The 19,868-nt window shown below is 56.2% G+C and overlaps 1 protein-coding gene across 9 annotated transcripts in view; it reads left to right on the top strand.

The window, feature by feature from the left end:
- The window catches only part of JAKMIP1 (janus kinase and microtubule interacting protein 1), a 134,282-nt gene that overhangs the window by 84,043 nt on the left and 30,371 nt on the right, over positions 1-19,868 (top strand). For all 9 annotated transcript variants that reach the window (XM_047856551.1, XM_047856550.1, XM_047856552.1 and 6 more), the window contains 4 exons: positions 1,593-1,652; positions 14,700-14,828; positions 16,081-16,209; positions 17,468-17,551. In XM_047856551.1, the coding sequence (XP_047712507.1) occupies positions 1,593-1,652; positions 14,700-14,828; positions 16,081-16,209; positions 17,468-17,551 (402 nt within the window). The remainder of the gene's footprint in view (positions 1-1,592; positions 1,653-14,699; positions 14,829-16,080; positions 16,210-17,467; positions 17,552-19,868) is intronic.

Genomic DNA, 19,868 nt, shown 5'->3' with positions numbered 1-19,868 from the left:
TTTTAGCTTAGTTATTGCAGACCATGAACTTGAAAGCCTGAACCTTGTAATCAGGCTAGAATTTGAAGGGCTGGCTGAGACTCTACATCTACAAGGTTAAGGGGAGAGGAGTGTGTCTTAGTAGGCGACTGTTATATCCAGAGAATCCTTTTTCTGTCTGTGAAAGGAGCTTAGGCACCAGTAAGAGAGCATCTGCGGGAAGCTTCAGTTGGACCCTAGAAGCAAAGCGTGTTCTTAATGCCCAAGAGGGAATGTGATGGTTCCACTCATGGGTCTTCCAAGAGTAGAAAAGCCAGTGATCAAAATTCTAGAAAAAGCTTTGACCATAACTGTCAAGTTCGCTTTGCTGGCCTATCTTCCTCTCTCTTTAAGTCCTTCCCTCCTTCCTTCCACCCACCAATCCATTCTCCCTCCCGTCCCTCCATCTATCTTTGCCTCCGTCCGTATTCCCATCTTCCCATCCCCCCTCCCTCCTTCCATCCCTCAGCTGTCCGGCCACCCATCCATCCATCATCCATCCATCCATCCACCCCTTCTTTCTCCCATAGCTTCTTCCTTCCATCTGTCCATCCATCCACCCTCTCCTTCCTTCCATCCATCCGTCTATCCATCCTCTCATCTTCCCATCATCCTCTCTCTCCTTCCATCCCTTCTTCCTCCCATTTCTCCATCCATCCATCCATCCATCCATCCATCCATCCATCCATCCTCCCCTTCTTTCTTCCATACCTTCTTCCTTGTTTCCATCCTTCCTCTCATCTTTCTCCATTACCCAAAAACTTGGTAGAACGTAAGATGAAAGCACACCTTCAATAAAATGACGATAAAGTTGAAAGAGGAATGATAAACCAACAATCCCAGAAAAAATAAAGATCGCTGCATCCATTGAGATGAGGAGGGACGGATGGGTAGACCATAAGGGCTATAATCAAACAGCAGATTTGTCTCTGGGTTTCCCGGCAGCCAAGGGGAAAAGCAGGGCTGAGTTAGAAAGGAGAGACGTCCTGGTTTTGCTTGGAGTGGAAAGGCTGCCACTCCTTCTGCTGCCCTGCAGATGCCGATCTTACTGGCAGTGGCCACCAGGCAGCCACAGGCTCTTGTTTCTTTCTTAGGGACACGCTGCTTGGTAGGTTCTAGCCCCATAGAGCAAAGGAAGAACCTGAGAGTCAGAGAAATAAAACGCGTCACCTGGTTCAGAGGAGGCCCATGAAGATTTGGACCCGGCTCTGTCTGAGCTCAAAGCCGCAAACTATTTCATGCTGGGCTGTGGTCACTGACAGAACGGCGATCGCCAGTCAGCACTGCCTTGTGCTTTATGACTTCCAGCTCCCAGCGTAGACAGGCTGGGGCTTTCAGGATTGGCACACTTTGGTATTTTTTGGTCAAGACAGTCCCAGTCCCGTTAAGGACTCGAGTAAATGGGGCGGCTCTGTAGCGTGCAGTTCTGGGAGGCGGCCGTCACGCGGGTGCTCAGAACTTGGATGAACTCACACCCAGTGCCGACAGTGGGGAGGCGCACTTTGGGAGCCAGTTGGGTTGGCTGGTGTGATATGAGGCTGGCTGATAATGCCAACCGTTGTATCTCCTTCTAGGAGAGAGAACGTCTCTTGCGCTCCAAACGACATCGTGGGAAAGGTCTGAAGCCACCCAAGGTGAGTCTGCGGGGGTGTGGCTGTCCTGCTTGGTGTCCTGCATGGTCCAGGGGAGGGGGGAAACGCAAGCAATCCGTGAGGGGCCCTAACGGCAGGGACACTCACATGGCTGCACGTTTGGTGGTGAAAAAGCTGTTATCGCGTCTCTCGGCGCATCGGTTATGGCCGCGGACCAGTGACTGTAATTTATTCATGGAAAACTCACCGATGAATTCTGTCTGTAGGCCTCAGGCGCTGTTTGCCCCAAATTAAAAGCATAAATACTTAGACCTTTTGAAGGATTCAAAACGCACTCGGGCTTGGTTTCTGACATCTTATATCCCGTTCTAAAAAAAATCAGGAGCTTTGGGCTTCTTTTTGTCCGAATAACGCAGAACCGTGTTCTTTTTTTGGAAGATGTGGTTTTATAGAGACGGTGCCCAGATGTCCTGGCAGGGAGAGCACAGCTGGACGGGGAGAATTCAGACGCCACAGGGGCCACGCTGGAATAAACAGAGCAAATTGGGGCAGGTGTAAAAAAAAAAAAAAAAGAGTTTGCATTTAAACCCGTGAACCTCGTTTCACTGCCACAGAGACGTGGGTCTTTCGTTTGAACTAGACGCCCCTCCTGGTTTTTCTTTCAATAGGGATGTGGTTGTAGAGAAATCTTTGTCTTCTCTAGAGAAAACAGCAGTGTGGATGTGCTGCCGAAAAGCCACAGGCACGTGGCTCTCGAGGCTGGCAGCAGGGAGTGGTGGGGACTGGGGCAACCTGAGCAGGAGGCAACAGGGGGTAGTGCCACATACTCCAGTGGTGGGAGGGAGATGGGGATCCTGGTGCATCAGCTCCCTGGGGCTGCGTAACAAAGTACCCCACACCGGGCGGCTTGGAACAGTAGAAATGTCTTGTCTCGCGGTTTGGAGTCCGGGGGTCCAAAATAAAGGTGTCGGCAGCGCTGTGCCCCCTCTGAGACCCGTAGGGGAGTCCTTCCCAGGCTCTTTTAGCTTCTGGTGATTTCCTGGCACGCTGTAGCGTTCCTTGTCTTGAAGCTGCGTCACTCCAACCTCTGCTTTTGTCGTCAGAGACCATTCGCCCAGTGCGTCGCTGTCGTCCTATAAGGACACCAGTCATACTGGGTCAGGGACCCGCCCTCTTCCGCCATGACCCTCATGTTAACCAAGTACTTCGGCAGTGACCTTGCTGAAGTGCCCGGGGGTAGGGCTTCAACATGTCTTTCTTGGGGAGAGGGGGGCCCAGTTCACCCCAAACACCTTATTTTATATCAAATCTAAGGATTTTAATCTAGTTACTGCTGAAAGGGGGACTTTGCACGTGTAAGTTTACCCATCAGGTGCCCTTAGGATGGGGATTATCTATGTGGCCCCAGTGTCGTCCCAGGAGCCTTTCCACGCAGGAGGAAGGCGGAAAAGGAAGGCAGAGAGAAGCAGTAGGGGGAGGTCATCAGAGAGATTCAGAGTCTGGGAAGGACTCGACGAGTCAGTGCCAGCTCTGTGAATTGGGGGTGCAAGGGTGCTATGCTCCCAGGAGCAAAGGCGGCGACAACATCCGTCCTTAGGGGATCTGGGTTCTGCAGACAACCCGCATGAACTCGGAAGCAGACTCTTCCCAGAGCCTCTCTGGAAGCGACGACAAACAGCTTGATTTTGGCAATAAATCAGGGTGAGACCAAAACACAGAACCAGTCCGGGGAACCAGGACTCCTGACCTACGGGACTGGGCGATGATGCGTTCTGTTGTCTCAGGCTGTAAAGTTTGTTGTAATTTGTTACAGCAGCAATAGCAGTGAGTGGCCCAATGCGTATTTAGCATTTTTCTTCCTCCCTCGTGGAGCGTTGGGGAAGGGCTTGGCCAAGGTCGTCCTACTGTGGAAAGGAGGGCTGTAGTGTTTTTCCTTTGTACATTTATGGATGTGCTTCCCTCTTCCTAATCATTCCAAGCCATCCCTGTTCAGACATCCGCCCTTATGGAGAAATACCATAAAGAATATTCTTCAATAAACACATTACGTAAGTTTTTCTATAATATAGACCCACAGGGGAAGAGTAAGGAATCAAGTGATGTCCATATTTTAAACTCAGATAATATCGAACATGTCTAAAAATCTCCTACTGATTTTTCGTCTCGCTGGCCATAAACGCACTGGCCTCTTTCTCTCTACCTTGCCAATACTGGGGAACATTAACGTTGAATGTGTTGTGAGCAGTTTCTCCCTGACCTCCTTTTATCATTTTATTTTGCATCAATTTGTTCATATACAGTAAGAGATTATTTTATGAAATTGAAAAAAAACATCTAAGGATGTTAAATGTTGGCACAAATGTTGATAGAACACTCTATGGCCCAAATAAAATGTATCTGTGGGCCGAATTGGGACACTTGGCTGAGTGGTCACGTATGCTGTGTTTTTGAGTCCTTATAGTCACCCCGTGAGGCTGGCGTTTTGTTTTCCATTTGATGGTTACAGGAAGCACGTAGGTATAGGGGATAGAAATAGCTCAGAGACCAAGTGAGCTGACAAGGGGGAGGCTCAAATTCAAGTCTGGGCTCCAAGGCCCACGTTTCCACCGCTAAGTCAAGCTGCATGAGGCACATGTCTCTATGTACTGACCTCAGAGACTCAGAAAGGGAAGTGGCTCAGCACTGTGTGTTTATAAAAACATTTTTTTAATGTATTTTTTCATTTTTGAGAGAGAGAGAGAGAAAGACAGAGCACGAGCGGGGTGCGGCAGAGAGAGAGGGAGACACAGAATCCAAAGCAGGCTCCAGGCTCTGAGCCATCAGCACAGAGCCCGATGCAGGGCTCGAACTCACGAGCCGTGAGATGGTGACCTGAGCCGAAGTCGGACGCTCAACCGACTGAGCCTCCCGGGCGCCCCACAACTTGTTTATTTTTAAATATTCACTTTTACTGGGGAAGCAATATCACAGCACCACAGACTAACCTGAGAAATAAGCAAAATGTCACCCGCGGGGCCTCCCTGGCGCCATCTATGCTGGCGTTTTATGCAGCCCCTCCCCCACCCCCAGCCCTTGATCTGCCCCATCTTTTTCTTTCTTGATAATGTAACTATGACTGTAGAGTATGCTTTTGCTTCCTGTTTTTTTTTTTTTTTTTTTTTACTTAAAGTTCTACCATAAAGCATTTATCTGTGTCATGACCCTGTCGTCATACAAACAAATTTTTATGGTTATATAATCCGTTGAGTAGATGGGCCATAAATTTGTGTTCCATTCGGTGCCGGACATGTTTGCTTTTAGCTCCTGGCAGCTGTAACTCCTGGCGCGGGGTGTGTTTACGGTAGGCAGCGTTCTGGGCCGGTTCTGTTGTATTCCCTGGGTGTTGACCGTTGCTTTAAGGGACTGGACTTTCTGCTTCTGTAAATGCCACCCCGGTGGCCTCCTTTTGTCCAGGAAGCTGCGCCAGGGTCTGGATTGTTCCCATGAACAGATTCCCGGAAGCTGAAATATGGATCCACAGGGTGTGAAGGCTTTGGTGGGGAACACGCGACCCCCTGTGCCGTACGGAAAACACGCATCGTTTCGTACAGCTGCCAGTCATGTGCGTGAATGCCGTTTTCACCACAGGATGTGTTGAAACAGCAGTGGTCTAAAGGCATTCGGCCTGGAGAGCTGGGAGTATTGCGGCATTGTACGCCCCATAAAGCTTCTAAAGTAGGGGGGCACCTAGTCGGCTGAGCATCTGACTTCAGCTCAGGTCATGATCTCGTGTTTGTGAGTTCGAGCCCCGCGTCAGACTCTGTGCTGACAGCTCAGAGCCTGGAGCCTGCTTCCGATTCTGTGTCTCCCTCTCTCTCTGTCCCTCCCCTGCTCATGCTCTGTCTCTCTCTCTCTCTCTCAAAAATAAATAAACATTAAAAAAATTGTTTTAGAAAGCTTCTAAGTAGGGTTTTCAGGAGTCCCCCTGTTGAGCTGTGACTTTATTTTTCAAACCTGTATGAGAGTTCGTGGAGTAAGGAAGATTCCATTGTCCTTTTCCCGATTTCCTTTATGGGAAGAGAACTTCACAAGGGCCTAGAACTGACTTGTGGTTTGCTAGGCTTGCGTGCACAGCAGGTGAGGAGGTCAGGAGCTGTGTCCTGCTCACTGCACCCCCTTCACCGTCTCGGCACAGAGTACGTGTCCCTAAACAGTTGTTGAGTGAATAAGCAAATTGCTTGTACTGGCAAAGTGTGTTTGCACAACACTGGATCGTGTCAAAGGATGGGATGTTCGGTCCCTAAGTGAAATAGTTCACTGCCACCAGAAGGCGGGGTTTGGGAGTCTCCATGGGCATTTGCCTGAGCCGTGCGCAGTCTTCTCAGCTTAACTGTTTCTATGACCCACGAACCTCTTGTCTTTGTCTCAAGATTCAAGATAGAACAGTTTCCCCCACATGCTCCTGCTTACTCCTGGAGTTGTCCAGGGCAGGTGGGGACCTGCACAGGTTTGTAACCCCCTAGGGCTATCTCTCGGGCCTGGGCAGTGTCCCTTTCTTCCCTCCCGCAGGCTGCTGGGATTCAGTACTTTCCTTTTCCCCTTGAATGCCTCCATCATGCTCTGTCTGCTATGTATTTGTGTATTTTACCACTTTGCCTGGGCCTTTGTTGGGCACCGATCTTTGTGCCAGAATTTTCTGGGAGTCTGACAGCCCGTCTCTGCTCTCTGGCTAGTTCGAGCTTCCCTGGACTCTGTGTTTCCCCCAGAAGGGGGTTTGTTCTCCGGTCCCACATCCACACCCCAGTTTGCTGCAGCTAATCGTGATGGCAGAGCAGTGGTGAGATCCAGCCCTCATCCCGGGTGGGGGGGACCCTTACGCCCCAAAGGCTGCTGACGCTGTCTCACCGTGCTCCTGGGGACAGAACCGGTGCGGGCGTTTCGCCTCGGGACCCTGCTATTCAGCACCCCCATGGGGAGTTGCGGGAGAACCCCCGGCGGTCCCCCAGGCCCCATCTGGGGAGGGTGGGCTTGCTCCGCAGAAGTCCAGTGTCACGGTTGAACCCTACACGGAGCCCCTGTGGGCGGTAGGTTTGCTGCCTCTGAAACTTGCTGTCTAACAACGTGGAGCTGTCTCAGTAGAAAGCTGAGCACGCGAGCGTGGCTAAAATCGGCATGGTTTGCGCACACACCTCGGTTACCGTGGGGCTGGGGTCTCGGCTGAAGCTGAGACCCCATAGCCCGTAGCCGTGTGAAGGTCCGGTCCAGCTCCTGGCTCTGTGGCATTGACCTGGGGGAGCCTGTTTCCTGGTTCTTACCACGATCACCACATCCAGAAGATTATACAGAGCATCCGGCTCTGTGCCTGGCATGCAGTCGGGGATCCACAAATTATGATTCATCCTTCTCCCTTCCTCTTAAATCGACAGCTTTCCTTTGGAGGGCCTGTTGATTGCAGATTCCCAGGTCCCGCCCTTGGTTTCCCCCGTTCTGATTTGTGTCCTCTTTTTTCAAAAGAGGGACCATCTCAGGTGACAGTGAGGTGAGCTCTTGATGCCCTTTATTATTTTTTGAGATGTTTATTTATTTACTGGGGGGGGGGGCAGAGAGGGAGAGAGAGAATCCCAGGCAGGCTTCACGCTCAGCACAGAGCCCGATGCGGGGCTCGATCTCCCAATGGTGAGATCATGACCTGAGCTGAAATCAAAAGTCAGATGCTTAACCGACTGAGCCACCCCGGCGCCCTGTGCCTGTAGACAGTAGTCAGCCTTTGCAAGAGGCTGGGAAACTTGCTGAGAAATACCAAAGTACCATGGGAAGAATCGCCCTTCCGAAGGCCCGAGTGTCAGTACACGGCCCCCCGGTCCCCATACGGACCCTGGGACTGCTGATGCCTGAGGAGCTTCTGGTGGGTCACTCGTGGTCAGTGGCTCTTGTATCACTGCTCATCGGACACTTAGGGCCTATCCAAAGTTGACCTTGTGCCCCCAAGGCCAAGCCTGTTCCTTCGTGGTGGGAAGGACAGGGTGCCGGCCGCTGCCCTGGAACAGGAGCCGGTGTGCACGCCCTTCTGTGGCTAGGGCACCCGGACGTTTGTCGTCGCGTGCCACGCTTTCCGTTTCTAAGTACCCAGAGGAATCCCATTTCCCCCGTATTGTCGTTTCCACTCGACTCTGCTCCTGGGCCGTCCTTCCCCGCAGCTCTGTCGCCAGCTGCCTCTGAGCGAGGTGCGGCTGGACCGCGTGTGCCTCGTTCACGGGGCTGCCTGCAGTCCCCGGCACAGTCCCCCCTCGCCGCGGGGGCTCCGTAACTTGCACTAAGTGAACGTTAGTCATTTCAGGCCACTTGCCAGCCCGGCTCCCCACTGTTGGCTGGCCTGAGGCTGAAGGCTTTTGCTGCGTGTATCATTCCCTGGAGGGGATGAGGGCTTGTTCCCTCCAGGCCGGGCAGCGACCCTGTCACCTGTCCCCTCCTCCACGGCCTGGCAGAGCCTCACATCAGAAGCATGAGGGGCCCCAGACGCTGTTCCCATGCTGCCCGCTGGGTTTGTGGGGCCCATTGGTACAGGACTCTGGATTTGGGTCCCGTGGGTAGAGCATGGGGACAATTGTGCAGGCACAGAGCCTGCGTCCCGGGCCACACCCGGGCCGCTGAACGGCCCAGCCATGCACACCGTCCGCATGTGTTGACCTGGGGCAGCCCTGCACGTTGCTGGGTAGCAGGAGGAGGATGGGGCTGCCCAGGGCACGTCATCCGGCAGAGCAATGACCGCGGGACATCGAGGCCACACCTGAAGACTTTGGAATGGACAGGAAGTCAGGGCGGCTCCAGGCAGCATATTCAAATGGGACAGGAAACCCCAACACTGGGAATGAGGCCTCTGGAGAAGAGCTGGCTGGGGGCTGGCCTGCAGCCCCAGTCCCCCTGCCTAGTGTTGAGGCGACCCCAGAGCCAGCGGGGAGGGGCTTGAGGCAGAGGCTGTCTGATCCCAGACCCGTCCTGCCAGGCCTCTGCTTTCTCCAAGGTTCCTTCGAGCCCTTATCCGCTTGTCCTGGGACCCCCTCTGCTTTCTTGGCTGCCCCCTTGGCTTCCAGCACGTTCCTCCCTCCACAGCTCCCAGAACCGTCTTGTTGAGGCACAAGTCTGGCCTCGCCACCTTCTTCCTAAGAACCCTACGCTGGCTCCCCGTTTACCGGGGGATAAAGTTGGGGCCCCTTGGGCAGCTCTCAAGGCCTTTTGGGACCCGGCCCTGCTCACCTCCTGCTGTATCCCCCTTGGCACACCCTGGCTCCAGTCCCTTGGGTTTGCCGTGTGGCCTCATCTCCAGACCCCGTCTCGGGCCGGCGCCCTCACGTCCTCTGCTCCTGACCGCCTCCTGCTCCTTCAAGATTCGGCTGAGCGGTCCCCGTTTTCGACAAGCCGTCACCCTCACAGCAGCGGGCCCTTTCTCTGGGCTTCCTCAGCCCTCTGCCCCAACACGTGGCACAGTCTCCCCATCTTCTTCTTCTGAGGCCCTGTGCTCGGAGGATCTGGGGTGCTGTGGTCGAATGCGGTTGATGGCAACACGGAGAGCAGGCGTTGGGGGCCACGCGGTCTGTCCTGCAACCCAGGGAGCAGGGCTGTACCCGTGGCTTATGCCTGGGGTCCTCAGTAGGGCTTCCCGGGTCAGGTGCTGGGACAAGGCGGACGTGGTGGTCATGAGGCATTCTGTCCCATCTGGACTGCCCCGGGCCTGAGGTTTCTCACGTCCACCGCGAGCCCAGGGCTGACGGCCAAGGCAGTGTGGCTCTCAGCCCCTCCCATCCTCCATCCCTCTTGCCATCAACCTGGGCACGGCAAAATGTCAGGTGACAGGGCGCAGAGGGGTGTCCCCGCCTTTGAGGAGCTCTGGCCGAGGTGAAGGTCTTAGTAGGTCCGAGAGCCAGCGGGACAGGACACGTCTCATGGTTTCCCCAGAGCCAGGAAGGCACCTGCCAGACAAAGGCGGTCCCTGTTTCTTCTTGAGGCTCCAGGTGCACAGCTGCCTGGCGAGAAATTGGCTTCAGGCTTGTCCCAGAACTCAACAGTTTGCAGACGGCATAATTTCTAGGATTATCGTCCCCTCTTCCATTAGCCAAGATGATTTTCATTGGGAGTCTCAAAAACCCAAAGTCATTTAAGAAGGGAAAGGGATTTATATCGCTGCTAAGTCTGGAGGTGGCTGGTTTCAGGCACGGCTGGATCCAGATGCCCACACGATATTGCCGGGAACGTGTCTCTCCGCCTTTCCACCCTGCTTTCCTCTGGGCTGGGCTCTTTCTCAGGTGGGGTCTCCCCTTGTGGTCACCTAATTGGCTTCGGCGGCTTTAAGCTGGTGTTACACTGCCTAGCAATTTCTGTAGCAGGAGGGCGTCTCTCCTCAGTGGTTCCAGCAAGAGTCCCAGGGCGCGCGTTCCTTGGCTCAGTTTGGTCACAGGCTTGTCCCTGAACCAGGCCCAGGGAGCTCCTCATTTGGAAACATGAGTGAAAGGCTTGGGGGGCATAGCTCGTATCGTGGCTACTTTGAAAGGAGCAGAGTATCAAGCATTATTAAAATTGAAAGTTATATATGCACTTGTTTGCCTATGTTTTGCTTTTGTGGTTGCCCTTTGCCTTTTAGTATCGCTTGAATATCTTTCGAAGTACAGAGGTCTTACCTTTTTATGGTGTCAGCTGCCCATTTTGTTCCACATGTGGGTTTTCACCTTGGATGTTTCGCGGAGAGAAGCTTCTCCAAGAAATGCGGGCTTCCGTGGGGGCCCCGCGTGGGCGGGAGCACCGGGCCTGCACCCCTGCGGTCCCCCTGTGGCTAGTGGCTTCATCGGTCTGTATAAACGGTCAAACAAATGCTGAGGGACAGATCACTGAGAATCCTGTGAATTCAGTGGGTCCAGGGTGCACGTGGGGTGGCCGGGACGGACAGACAAATTGCCCAAGCGCACGAGGCGGGAGGCGCCTCCTCGTTTTGGGCTCTGGTCCGGAAGAAGCTGTCTCCGCATCCATCGTGGTTGCTAGTGTGGTGTCCCCAGGGAGCCTCGTGATCACCCGGGGCCTGTGGGAGGGCGCTGACGACAAGGCAGCTCGAGGAGGGAGAAGCCGTGTGACTAGCGTGCCAGCCTGGCCCCTGGATCTGCCCTTGGGCTGGCGGCCTTGCCCACGAAGCCCGATCTCTGTGCAGGAAGCCTCGGGCACAGTGGGCTCGGCGTGGTGGAGGGAAGGAGAATGTTCCGGGAGAGAAGCAGCGCTTTCCACTAGGACTTGAGAGAGGTCCGCAAGCAGACGCCAGTGAGGCTGCTTTTGGCCCACGGGGCGCACACGGGGCCCACGCGGGCTCCACCCCCCTGCCCGGCAATGGAGTACATCCTCTTCGTGCTGTACTTCTCCTTTTTCCTCTGTCTCTGTGCCCTGGTGTGTCTGTACTTTTCCGGTTGTCAGGAGATGACCTACAAGCATGAAGGTAAGCGTCTGGCTCTGGGCGGCCGCGGTTCGGAGTGAGGACACGGCCGAGGCTGGGAGGCCCCTTCCGAGCTGGCGGTTGGTGGTCCCGAGTGATGCAGGACAGGAGACGGGGCTCAGAGGCCGGAGCCAGCGGAGGGAGGTTTATTTCGGAGACACTACACCCCACCCCCCTCCCCCGGTGCCTTTTGATCTGCTGAGAACGACCACCTCTGTGTGTGCAAGGTGCAAATGGACCAGACACGTTTATTTTTCACTTGGGCCCAAGCTGCATTTAAAACATTTGGATGAGTTTCTATTTTATTTTTATTTTTTTTAATGTTTATTTATTTCTGAGAGAGAGAGAGAGAAAGAGAGCACACGAGCAGGGAGGGGCAGAGAGAGAGGGAGACACAGAACCTGAAGCAGGCTCCGGGCTCTGAGCTGTCCGCACAGAGCCCGACGTGGGGCTCGAACTCACGAACCGCGATATCATGACCTGAGCTGAAGTCGGACGCTTAACTGACTGAGCCACTCAGGCGCCCCTGGATTAGTTTGTAAAGAGGAGTCAGCAAGGCAAGACTCCGGGGGGTAGAGAAAATGGGAGTCTTGGACGAGCGAGCTCCTTCCGTAGGGAAGATGTGCCACCCTGAGCAGAGACGGGGGTTTATGCTCCCAAACTACCTGTTCCCGGGAAACAAATGCCCGGGGGATCTGAGCAAGGTGGACGCTCTGAAAACTCAACGACTTCCCCGGTGCTTGGCTCTTTAAGAAAGAGGAAACCATGTTTTCTAGATGATTCTGTCATTCCTCGGAGGCAGGTGCTATTATTCTACATATATTTGGAAAATGCAGCGTAAGGCACCGGTTGCATTGTCCTTAAAGAAACCAGCCCCCAGATTTTCTCTTTAAGCATTCCAAGGTCTGTTTCTCTCTTGCATTCATTAACAAAGGCATGAATATATGCAGTACTTCTAGACTTCCTGCATAATACAAGAGCTTTTAAGAACCTAATCCTTCCAGGAAACAAACTCGTCCAGCCTGTATGTTCCGCAAGGTTGGGGAGAGGGGGTCTCGGCATCTGCAGATTCGCCTCCTGTTGTGAGAGGGTCAGAATGTGAGTGTTTGGCCTCCCCAGCCCTGCTCCCTACAGAACCTCATCCTGCCTCCCTCACCGCCACATGCTTCCCTGGGGTCTTGGTCTCTGGGGCCACCCTGGACTGAGGGGCTCCATTCGGGTCTGGGGTTCGGCTGATGACAAAAGCAGCACTACTTTAAACGCACGTCTGCAGCATCCGGAGGGAACGCCCCGTGTCAGGACTCGGTAGCGGAGTGCCCAGCTAGCCGTCCTGCAAGGGTTCAGGAGGCAGATCAGCCCGGGTAATGAACAGAGGCGTCACAACGGTCCGCGAGGCTGACCGTGGGTGTCGTGTCCCGAGGCTTTGGAGAGACTGTGGCAGGATGGTTCCCGGGGACTCGGTCAGCGTGCGTCACTGCTCGCTGCCAGTCCACACGGCAGCAAACACAGAACTGTCCCCAGAGGCCTCGCAATTAGCCGTGTTTACAAGAAATAGGGTCGGGTGAATGGCTGCCGGGAGAAATGAGGAGCCTGGAGCTCGGCACGGTGAGGTGCATGCGTGCGTGCAGAGGACCTCTGAGTGCCGTAGACCTGTCGCTCCTGAAGGTGCCGTTGTCACCATCAGGATGTCGTGGCCGCTGCCCCCTGGAAATCGTCTGGAGAGTTTTCGATGCCTGCATTCAAGTGAGGTTTCTCATCTGGAGAGGAGATTGGGGTATACGATTGTCTGCAACCTCTACTTGGAGAGAAGGAATCATGGAAAGCGGACAGAACCTAATAGGTCCCCACAGTCCTACCTGCTAAACTCACCCGGGGTGGGTAACCGGGCGGGGGTCCAGCGGTGCTGGCTGTGTGAGTGAGGGCAAGGGCTGTCGCACGCGAGCCCGAAACTAGGGGCAAACAAGTTGCTTTAGCTCTGAGTTCGTTAACAAAGACATGTTCACGAATACGCATTTAAAAACCGGTGTTGACCCAGTATGCCAGACTCTGGGCCACAGTGGGGAATAAAAAAGCCCAGATCTCTGCCCTCACTGTCCTCCTGGGTGCCTCTAGCAAAACCTCTTGAGAAACTCTAGCTGGAGAAGATGACAGAGCAGTCTACTCTGTCTCCCTCTCCCTTCCTGATTCAGAATTCTTTCTTTCTATTTTATTTTATTTTTTCTTAAACATTTTTTAATGTTTATTTATATTTGAGAGAAAGAGAGAGTGCAGGGGGAGGGGCAGAGAGAAAAGGAGACACAGATTCAGAAGATGGCTGTCAGCCCAGAGCCCGACGCAGGGCTCGAACCCACGAACTCTGAGATCATGAGCTGAGCCGAAGTCAGACACTTAACTGACTGAGCCACCCAGGCGCCCCTTAATTATGTTATTAATTGTGGTACCGGCCACATTTTTCTTACATCTGGGTGCACGAGATTGCAGACATATGCCCGCTTAAGCAAGCAGGTTAGGACGGGTCCTCAGCATGTGGGGTGTGCCCCGATCCCTCTGTGGGGTGAGGGATGGGGAGGGGGCTCTGGGAAAAGCCAGGTTCTGGGTGAACCAGTGGGAGCCTGGGGCTCGGCTGTGGATTTAATTATGGTTCTTTCTTCATGGCCATGAAAAGTACTCATCGGTTGTAAGAAACAAACAAACGAACAAAACATTGTTCCTAACACAAGGGAGGTCGATCTGGTGACTGTGGGTTGATGTCTGCAGAACCCCCCACCCCCCCCCCTGCCGGAGACTGAGCGAAGCTCCTTGTGGTGGGGAGCACGGCTGGTGTTCATCAGGTGGTGTTCCCCAGGCCCCGCCCAGTGTGTGCCCCTAGAAGGTGCTCAGTCGGGGGTTTGCCGATTGAATGTGGGCATGTGTGCGAAGCCCCCTATATCACGGTATTTGGGGTGGGCAAAGTACTGGGTGGGGTAGCCAGGAGGCTGGCGCACAGAGCGGTAAAATTTTCTCCGACTCTGAGCGATGGACGCGTGAGGGGTCCGTTGCACTGTTCCTTCTCATCGTTTCAGTGCCTCAAGGTTTCTAGACTCAAAAGTTAAACAAAATTTGCCCCTCAGTGGAGGTCCGGTGAGGACCCGGGCCACACACTCACCCAGCCGGTTGGAGCCCGGGGTCCATCTGCGGGCCCTCTGCCCCCTTCACCTTTCCCCGTGTCTGGCACCTAGAACGAGACGTCTCACGTGGCCCCCTGCCCCTCCTTAGTAGGACCCACACGGGCCCATCGAGGGTCGGCATGCCGGGCACAGCGGATGCGTGACCTCACTCTGCGCTCTCGGGTGAGGCGGGGGCTCCCTGTCCGTCTGATGGAGAAGGAAGTGGATGCTCAAGGGGGCCGAGGGACCCGCAGAAGAAGTGCCGGGTCAGGCCAGCGTGCTCTGCTGTCCCCACCCTCCACCACCTTCGGCCGCCTCCTTTCCGCCTGTTCAATCACAGACCCCGCCAACTGCCTCTTGGGACGCCCTTGGGGCCCCGGTGTGCGTAGTCGCCCCCGTGCCTGGGGTGACAGGGCGGGTAGGGCGGCTGGGGGGGAGGGGGGGACTCGGCAATGCTGAGTCCGTTCCTGATGTCACGCACGTTGCGTTTTCCAGAAGCATGTTGTGGAGACATTTTTTGGATTTGATGAGGAGTCTGTGGACTCGGAAACCTTGTCAGAAACCTCCTGCAACACGGACAGGACGGACAGGGCCCCAGCCACGCCCGAGGAAGACTTGGATGATGTAAGCACCCCCGCACCTGAGGTGCTGTGGGCACACGCCTCCGGCCTCTGACAACCGCCCCTGTCGCTCCCCGGTGTAGAGATTTCCGCCCCGAGGACCTGTGACGTCTCAGTCTGCAGCCTCGAGGGCAGGAGGCCCCTGCTGGGCCCGGCCTCCATGAAGGCAAGGGGGGCACCGGCAGCATGTAGCGGTCCCTTCCCCGCCCCCCCCCCCCCATGTCACCACCCCAGTGGTGGCCTCGCCGTTACCTTTTCAATTAAAATTGCTGCATGGTGGTCTGTCCCTGTCCCCCCTGCACACGCGGGCACACATGCACACACGTATGCACAGGCTCACAATGCTCACAGAGGCACATACACACGCCGACAAATGCACGCACAGGGACCCCACCTGGCGGGCAGGACACGGTTGCCTTGTCCTCACGAAGGCGACGCCTCACACAGGAGAGAACGCTCCCAGTGCTGGAGAGCGTGGAGGGCGGGAAGAACCCCCGGAAGCCCTCTCACCCCGAGCCACCAGCCTCACGGTCCCCGACCAGCGCGCACATCCAGGCTCATGACCGCGGCACTAAGTGAGCCGGACTCACAGAGGCATGAGGGCGGCTCTGTCCTCGCCCGCCCGCCCCTCGCCGGCTGGGCTCTCTGGGGAAACCCGAGTAGAGCACGGTCACACCAGACACGGGCTTTTTTTCGATTTTCCTTTGGCACCAGCAGTTTGTAATGGGCAGCTTTCGGCACCAAACGCCGTGTTCCACGTCCCCGTCTCTGGTGAGCACGCGGGACTTTTCACGTGGACGTGCACGGAGCCTTTAATGTCAGAAGTGTCCCCTAACGGGTGCTTCCCAGTTTTCACAACCACAAAGACGTGCCACTGGCCAGCCAGTCGCTGCACCCTTGCGTTCCTGGGGGGTTGTCTTCGGAGAGATTCCTGACGTGAGAAGCACGGGGGGAGGGGGCACAGAAACGTCCACCCGTGGGGTCCGGGCTGGCTCAGGGGCGCTCTTCCCCTGCCTCCCTTGCACGTGACTCAGGGATTCCGGGCTTCCGCGAGCTCCCGGGGAGGGCGCTGACGATGACGGGGACGGCGTCTCCTCCCGCAGCCTGTCACCCGGGGTCCCCAGTTACATCCCGGCGGTGACCGGCTCCCCCCGAGGAACTGTGGGCAGCGGCTGTGAGGGCCGGGTGTGTGCTTCCGGGCTGAAGCCTCACCACGTCACATGCTCTGTTGTGTCTCTCTTCTCCGGCACGTTCAGACGACGACGAGAGAAGAGGCCGACCTGCGGTTCTGCCAGCTGACCAGGGAGTACCAGGCCCTGCAGCGGGCCTACGCCCTGCTTCAGGAGCAGGTGGGGGGGACGCTGGATGCTGAGAGAGAGGCCCGGGTGAGTGCGCAGAACGCCGGGTCCCCGCGCCCCGCCTTTGACGCTTGGAGGGGGTTGTGCGAGCTGATGGGGGACACCGTGGGCAAACCCGTGGGCCACCGTGTGACCGCAGGCGCGGCCAGAAGAAACGATGCTGTGGTCCGGCACACGTCACGCGTGCCGTCTGTTGGCAGGAATGCGTTCAGACCCCAGGGCTCAGCAAGGACCCTCCTCTCCCTCCCAGGCTGAGAAACCCCTGTGCACATCCCGGCGTGCTCCCAGCCCTCAAGGCGCTTTGGTCCCTGCCGGCCACCCAGGGCTGGGCCAGGCCCCCCGTTGCACTGAGCTGAGCTCTGCCTTCCAGGAAATTCCACCCGCTGGCCCTTACCCCACCCTCGGGAGTCACATGGGCCGGCGGCTGCCTGCCCCTCCTTCTGAAAGCGAGGGGCACCCCAGACACAGTGCTTTAGGCAGCACAGTCCCCATATCGTTCCCACGACAGCCCCGTGAGGTAGGGGGTGGCAGATGAGGCTGGAGTGGGGGAGAGGAAAGCTTCTTGTGCCGCGGTGGAGTTCAGCCTGTAACTTTGTAGGTCGGAGGAGGTAACAGGGCTGGGCTCGGTGTGGCCTGCCTCCTGTGGCTGCCAGCGTTTAAAAGTCAAGAGATTTCGCGTAGAGATTCAGGTTCCTTACCTCTCTCGGCGGCTCACAACGTGCTCGGCCCGGCAACAGCGGGCTTCCTGTTCACGTGGTGGCGGCTTTGGGCCGCGGCTGAGTGGGGATTTCGCCTGGGGGGGGGGGAACGTGTGCCTCAGTTGGTCCCGATCCCCACCCCCCGTGCGACCCCACACTCAGTCTGCTTCCCTCACTTACATACCCGCCCGGTCCTTGAGACACTTGGGTTTTCAGCCCTTCCCGTAGGTGATAAAGGGACGTGTCTGGGAGTGTTGGTAGAGGCAGCCACTGAACGTGGTCAGAAAGCCAGGGTGGGGACCTTGACATCTGGCTTCCGGCTCGCTTACCCCCTTGTAGAAATGAACCCCTTCTCTAGGCTTCCGTGTCAATGTCTGTAAAATCCAGGGGAATAGAGCCGATGACCCCTCAAGGTCTTTCGGTTCTTAAACGTGTATAACGTGCAGGCAAGTGACCCCACGTGCCGGCTGCGAGCCCGTGCTCCCCCACACGGACGTGCTTCCAAGGCCCGGATCGTGGCGCGGTCCTTTCCACCCTTGTCACCCATTCGCGGTGACGCGCTCGCTTTTTGGCCCTTTTCTCCCCAGACTCGGGAACAGCTCCAAGCTGACCTGCTGAGGTGTCAGGCGAAAATCGAAGATTTGGAGAAGTTGCTCGTCGAGAAGGGACAGGTGAGTGGCACGAGCACGCGGCTCTTTGCGTTTCTGTCCCCTCGTGGTGTCCCCGTGGCCTTGGTGCTGGGGGGCGGGGGACCCCCCCCACAGTCTGTGTGGTTTGCTCCAGAGACACTAGAGAAAAAAATCCCTAGCAGAGCCCAGCGAGAATATCCTACCGGAGGTGCCTGTTTGCAGAGTTTTTATAGAAATCAAACCACGAAATGAAATTCTAACGTGGCGTTTTCTTTGTGGGCCAAATGCTCAGAAGTGGGAGACGCTTCACAAAGCGAGGTGGTGACCACAACCCGTTTTGACTTGACTCTGAACGAAAAGCTGCCACTGGTTCTCAAGACCCAGTTTGAAAGTGAAGGAGATCCCCGCCTCCCGGCTTCCCGGCTGTGGCCCCGTCACGTGCCCTCCAGGTCCCTGAGTTTCTCGGAGCCGAGTCGCCTCCACATGCACCTTCTCTGAACGTGACAAGGCCCGGTTGACAGCAGGGAACAGTAAAGAGGCAAAGCCCAGCCCCAGACCCATCCCCTGGGTTAGGGGAGACCGTGGAGGGTGGTCTGGGCAGAGGTCCAGCCTCCCCGAGGGTTACGTCCAAAGGCGACATCACCCAGGGGTCAGCGCGGGTCGGCCGCGCTCTCGCGGTAAGAGATAAACCAGAACTTCGCAGTGGCTTTACCGCGGTGAGGTTTGTTTCCTACTCAGCACCCTTCCTGTCCCTCCCGCAGGCCGGGGGGTTGTCCACTCCATGTGGTTACTCAGGGATCCAGCGCTGGGGCACCAGCCTGGATATAACGGCCCCATCGACCTCTTGCCTTCCCCCTCAGAGGGCAGGAGAAGGCAGTTTGCTCCCTGGACACGTTTCACCAAAACAGTCACGTGGCTACACCTGACGGTGGGGGTGCCGTGCGGGTAGGGGGTGGGGAGGTCTGGCAAGGGCTCCCCGAGGTCCTGGGCTGGGACACGGGGGCTGGCGGTGGGTGTTTAGGGAAGGGGGTGTATGAGGTTCTGAACAGATGGCTTAGAACTAACTCTGAGCAGTTAGTGGCTCTAGGTCTCGGGTGGTGGCTGAGATTCAAATTCAGGCAGACGGCCAGTAACCAGGACTGGGGGTACCCGCGAAGCCGCCCACGGCGGCAGCATTGTGGCCGGCGCTGATCGGCCAGCCCTTGGGCACTGCTTACATAACCGTGGTCCAGAACATTCCACGGAGGCAGGACAGCGGTGAAGAGCTCATACTCCGGGACCGACTTGGCAGGCATGTAGCACAACCCACGCGACCGACATTGTCTCTTTGTGCCTCAGTTTACTCATCTTTAAAATGGGGGTGATATTAATCCTTCACATACTGGGGAAGCAGAAGTGGTAAGAGGAAGCAGCCTGGGGAACAGTCCAGGTGGGAGAGAAGGCTGTCTTCAGACTCCCGTCCACCTGCCACTGTCCTCGGCCCCTCTTCCAGGCTGAGCTCACATAGCTCCTGACCACCTTCTTCGACTAAGTTACGCCCCACCCATGGATGCTAGGTCCTTCCTATGTTTGTGGGCTTTTTCTGCTCTCAGCACCTTATAAATGAAAGGGCCACGCTGGGACAAAGCAAATGTCCATTTGTTCAGTGAGCGCTCACCAGAGCACTTGCCCCACGCCAGGCTCTGTGCTCGGCGTGCAGGGATAATGTATCGATTAGCTATCACTGCGTAACAAACCACCCCAAAACTTAATGGTTTAAAACAAGAAAAAAAATTGATTTGCTCATAATTCCGTGGGTCAGCGGTTTGGATTGGGCTCAGCCGTGTAAGGAGTTCCTCTGCTGGTCTTACCGGGGCTCATGCTACAGGCTGCTCTCTGGGTCACCTGGGCCCGGGTGGCCTGCAATGGCCTCTCTGTCCCGTCTGGGCACTGGTGCCGGCTTTGGCCGCCGTGTCGGCTCACGGTCTCTCATCGCCATCTCTCTTACTCTCTCCAACCTGGCGTCTTTGCCTGGTGGCCTGGGGACCGGAGGAAAAGGCAGGCCTCAATGCACAGGTGCATTCCAAGCCTCTGCTTGAATCCCATTTGCGAGTATCCCGGTAGCCGAAGTCGCCTGGCTTCGGGGCTGGAGAAGCCGATGCCATCTGTCATTGGGAAGAGCTGCAGAGTGATACTGCAAAGGGCCGTGGAGGTGGGAGGGACGGTTGCAGACAGTATGCTCCAGATACAAGGATGAGTAGAACGGGCTCCGTCCTCACAGGGACTCACGGCCTCATGGGGCCTCCATGTGTCGACCCAGCGACAGTGCAGGGTGATACGTGAGAGGTGGAGGGAAGCCGAGGCCGCCGGAGCTGAGAGA

Source organism: Prionailurus viverrinus, chromosome B1 (genome assembly GCF_022837055.1).
Source record: "Prionailurus viverrinus isolate Anna chromosome B1, UM_Priviv_1.0, whole genome shotgun sequence".
Taxonomy (NCBI): domain Eukaryota; kingdom Metazoa; phylum Chordata; class Mammalia; order Carnivora; family Felidae; genus Prionailurus; species Prionailurus viverrinus.
The sequence above is the reverse complement of the archived record's forward strand: the minus strand, read 5'-3'. Positions and strand labels throughout refer to the sequence as shown.